At 38.5% G+C, this 4,735-nt stretch overlaps 1 protein-coding gene across 1 annotated transcript; it reads left to right on the forward strand.

Moving 5' to 3' along the window:
* The first annotated feature begins 368 nt into the window (after positions 1 to 368).
* LOC148195806 (uncharacterized) lies at positions 369 to 1,055 on the forward strand. Its single transcript, XM_088094423.1, has one exon. The coding sequence runs from the start codon at positions 369 to 371 to the stop codon at positions 1,053 to 1,055; it is 687 nt and encodes a 228-aa protein (XP_087950549.1).
* The last annotated feature ends 3,680 nt before the right edge of the window (positions 1,056 to 4,735 follow it).

Below are 4,735 nucleotides of genomic sequence, written 5' to 3' on the forward strand. Positions count from 1 at the left end.
TCTAGTCAGAGAAATTCGAATATGTGGGCCGGTCTTCTTAAGGTGGATGTACCCAGTTGAAAGATACATGAAGATCTTAAAGGGATATGTCAAGAATCAGTATAGACCAGAAGCTTCAATCATAGAGCGATACGTTGCAGAAGAAGCCATTGAATTTTGTTCAAGTTATATGCCATCTTGTGAACCAGTGGTCTTCCCAAGAGCAGACATGAAGGAAAATGTGAAGGTAAGGGTGTTCGAGGTGTGAGAATTCAAAGTGTTAGCAGAAAAGAAGTTGACCAAGCTCATTTGTACATCTTAAACAACATTGTTGATGTGATTCCTTACATTTCTGACACGTTAATGAAATAAAGGCAGCAAACCCAAGAATGACTGAAAAATGGCATCTTAATGAACATGTGAAAACCTTCTTACAATGGTTTAAGAAAAAGATTTATGCGACTCCACATGTTTCTGAAAGTTTATTGAGGTTATCTCGTGGGCCGAACACAGATGTCATTACATATGGTGGGTACTATATAAACAATATTTCTTTTCAGACAAAGGTAGAAGATGACAAAAGTAGAGTTCAAAATAGTGGCGTCACACTACAAGCTGAGGCTGTGCACTTTGCTAGTTCTAAAGACAAAAATCCAATCACAGCATCCATGAGTTATTTTGGAATAATACAAGAAATATGGGAAGTTGATTATGTCACTTTTAGAGTCCCAGTTTTCAAGTGTAAATGGGTTGATATAAATTCTGGTGTCATGACAGATGACTTTGGTTTCACATTGGTAGACTTGAACAAGATGAATTACACTGATGAACCATTTATCATGGCTAGTCAAGCAAGACAAATATTCTACGTAAATGATCCAGCGAATAAAAAATGGTCAGTGGTTTTAGAAGGAAAAAATATGCAAGGATATGATGATGAAGATTCTCTTGATATACTTGAGACAACATCTGTTGCATCAAGACCCATTGAAGACTCAGTTGATGATGTTGCTCATGACATCCAAGCAATTCGTAGTGATCATAATGAAGGGATCTGGGAGAAAAATATATCTTAATAGGTTGTGATATTTTTTGTAATGACTTTATATGTAGTTTCATCATATTTGAATTATTACTAACCTTGTATATATTTTTCAGGTATGTCGGCCTTAGACTTAGGATCTTGACAGACCAGACGTGGTCGAGGCGTCACGATTGCCAATGTGACATCCGGACGTGTTGATGGGCAGAGGAGAACCCCAAATCAGGTCAGGCATCAGGCCAAATGCTGATAGGTTTAGGAGTTATCTGGGTAAGTTAGCAAAAAGTCATGTCTCTATCCTTCATGCATCTTGGGATGACGTCCCAGAGGTCGAGAAGAACCTCTTATGGCAAGATATTCAGGTATGTTTACTTAAAAGAATTTTGATATGCTTATTTCTTTTATCTTATTATGTCATTAACATGTTTTTTGTTTTAAACAGCAACATTATGATATTCCAAACACAATACAGATTAGAAAGAAAGTGTTATCGCATATAGCGATAAGATGGAGGGATTTCAAGACAAGGCTAACACGACTATATGTCTTTGGAGACAGACAACATGAAAATCCATGTCAGCATTATACCTTCACAGGAGGAGTGGATACAGTTTCGTGCATCTAGAGAGTCTGAGGAATGGAAGGTATGTTTCTTAACATCTACAAAGTCTTTCATTGAGTTTTTATGATTTTACACTTATGAATATACATGGTTTCACAGGGTAAAAGGTTAGCCGCCCAAGAAAGGCAAAGGCTAAATGATGCACCACACTTGTTATCACGAGGTGGTTATGCAAAACTGGAAAAGAAAATTAGAAAGTCTCAAGCGGATGCCTTGGGGCTTGAGTCCCCGGACCTAGCACCTGCACCTGCTAGGTACGAGCTATGGAAGGCTGCTCGGACTAAATCTGATGGGAACATGACATCTTCCTCAGCTGCCTTGATCTCACAAAGAATTGTAAGTTCAAATTCTAAACATTGTTTGATTGTGTATTTATCATAGCATGTCTTCTAAGTAACTTGGTTTTTTTTATGTGCAGGATGAGTTGGTTGAGCAGCAGACTCAGGGAACATTTGCTATCCAAGGTAGGGACGACATTCTAACAACGGCCATTGGAAAGCCCGAGCACCCAGGATGTGTACATGGAGTTCCTGGGGCGATTGGTCTGTGACTACTTTGGCCCTACATAGAAAAACACTCAATCAATGAGTCAGGAGGCACTAAGGCATGGATCTTCAGTGGGAGGAAAGACTCAACCAAAGCATGAGATCAATGGAGCAACGATTCATGGAGCAACTACAAGAACAAAAAGAAATACAAAGAGTGCTTGAAGAGAAGCTGCATTCCATGACGCAGGGCACCATGGGGCCCGCTGAAGCTCCCACACCACCTCGTGTCAACTAGAGGATCATGCTCTACTGTAGAACCTAGTCAGTATAGGGTCAATATGAGTTGTTGGTTGATGGGGATCCCCCACGCATTGTGGCTGTCGGACAAGTGCTTGAGGGAGGGCAGACTATTCATGTGTTCCCATATTACCCCACCACATGCGTGTGACGATTGACGAGGTTCGGGATCCCCGGCTTAGGTTCCTGTACCCACTCCAGAAATTCATTTTGTGGGGGAGGCCATAGGATCATTTATAGCTTGGCCTAGAGCATTGATCATGTCACACATTGCTACTCCACAGGTATAATGTCTTTGTTATTAGTATTTTTATGTTAAATTTAAAAATATTTATTGATAACTTTGAAATTCTTATCTTCAGTTCACACATCCTCAAAAGCAATCGATTCATGATACAGTCATACATGAAGATGATGAGATGGCTGCAGTAGAGGATGATCCTCTATCAAAGTAATGACAAGATTACCCAGGTGAAGAGAGCACCATTAGAACTATACTGGGATTTCAGAGTATTTGGTCTCCCCCCATGTGCCAGTATATATCACATTGAATATGCATTGGAGGTAATTGGGGGAGACAGGATGTTTGAATATTTGCATCATTCAACTGTGGTGCATGTAAGATAGTTAATTTTGTCTTCCATATTAGTTTTATTTAGATTCCTAGTTTCTAACAACTTAACTTTGTTGTTTTAGGTACATGGATGGGTTTGTTGAACCTCAGACCATTCAACCTTCTGGTAACACACTTGAAAGCAAACAACATTATTTGCAAACATGGATGGATGAGTCAAAAAGAGACGTATACCTTGTGCCATACATTGATGGGTAGGTGTTGTTATATGTATAAGTTCATTAAAGTTTACTTAATTAGTTAACTAACTATTTGTGATTCATGAAGGTCGCACTGGTAGCTGATGGTCATCATTCCCAAACAATGTAAAATTATATAGTTTTGTTCGCTGCACAAGAAGATGAAAACTGACTTGAGAACCATGCTTCAAATGTAAGTGTTTCTCCAAAAATGACTTTGAATTTGATGTTCACCTTAAACTTTTATGATAAATATAGTTATATTAATTTTACTTTGTGTTTTCAATCTAAATAGAGTTATTGGTAAATCTCGAGGTTAACTAGTTCAAATTTTGTATCCAAAGGTTGTAAGTCATTTATACTTCTAATTCATTTTCTATGTTATTGAATGATCTAAATTCTTGACTATTTAGTTTGTCATTTTAGTGTAACAAGCAACTAGATTCATGGTAATGTGGCTTCTATGTCATGTGTTGGATTAAGACCATCATTCGAGCTGTCATTACAGATGACTGGAATGAGGTAATGATGCATACCTTGAATACATTACAAATCAAATTCATCTTTAAACATATATGAAACCATAATGAATCTTTCTTCATTTTGCAACGCTTCAAGAGTACATCTCCTATACCAGAGGACACAATTAGGCAGATAAGGCAGGAGTGGACAACTTATCTTCTGCAAAGATGGAGCAAGGAACACTTATATTTCTTGTTGAACATTACTTTGGTTTAGTTTAAGTTTATATTTTGATACTTTTGGTATTGGATTGTTTTTTACATTAAGTAGTGTAGCGCTTTGATGAGAATTCTTGTTGTTGATCCGAAGTAGCGATGTCGAGACCGAGCGCTAGTCCTGGTTCCTTACGATTTCAATGGGATGCCCCCGGTCCCACGATGGGCGCCAAAATGTTTCTGCAAATATTTTCGAGACCAAGAGACTAACATGTTGATGTGTCTTTCCCGCTTTTGAACGTCTGGATCGTCTGCCTTTCTTCAACCTGGACCGCTCGGTCACCTTCAATCTACTATTGTTGCCAGATCGGTATTAGTGTGGACCGGTCAGTCTCCTTCTGGACGAGGGGGCAGGTACCTGCAAAAGGCACTCTGACGTCCAAGTTAGGCGTGTGATTTGAAGAGTGTTGGCTCTTAATTGAATGTTTAGTGAACGGTTATCACTATTTGAGTATTTGAGAATGGGTTGAGTGTGAGTGAAACGTATTGGAGTATGAATTGAGCGTGAATAGAACGTACCTTGCTTTCGGCCCTAACTTTATATTTATAATTTACCTCATGGATTCTGAGATGATATAAGCCCAATAAAATATAAACAGAATAAGATATAAACAGATTACCTGAAAATTCGGTTGGTTGTTTATAACCTGCTTATCAATATCTTTAATTAGATATTCTTTGATTTTATCACCTGTTGGACTATTGGCCCAATAATGGCTTAAGCGTTGTCCCAATTGCGGCCCAATCTTTGACCCGG

This window comes from Vigna umbellata, chromosome 7 (genome assembly GCF_029865625.1).
Source record: "Vigna umbellata cultivar VRB3 chromosome 7, Vumbellata_1.0, whole genome shotgun sequence".
Taxonomy (NCBI): Eukaryota; Viridiplantae; Streptophyta; class Magnoliopsida; order Fabales; family Fabaceae; genus Vigna; species Vigna umbellata.

Excerpts from the sequence above, each read along its gene's own strand:
- LOC148195806 (XM_088094423.1), top strand. The coding sequence starts at position 369 with ATGACTGAAAAATGGCATCTTAATGAACATGTGAAAACCTTCTTACAA.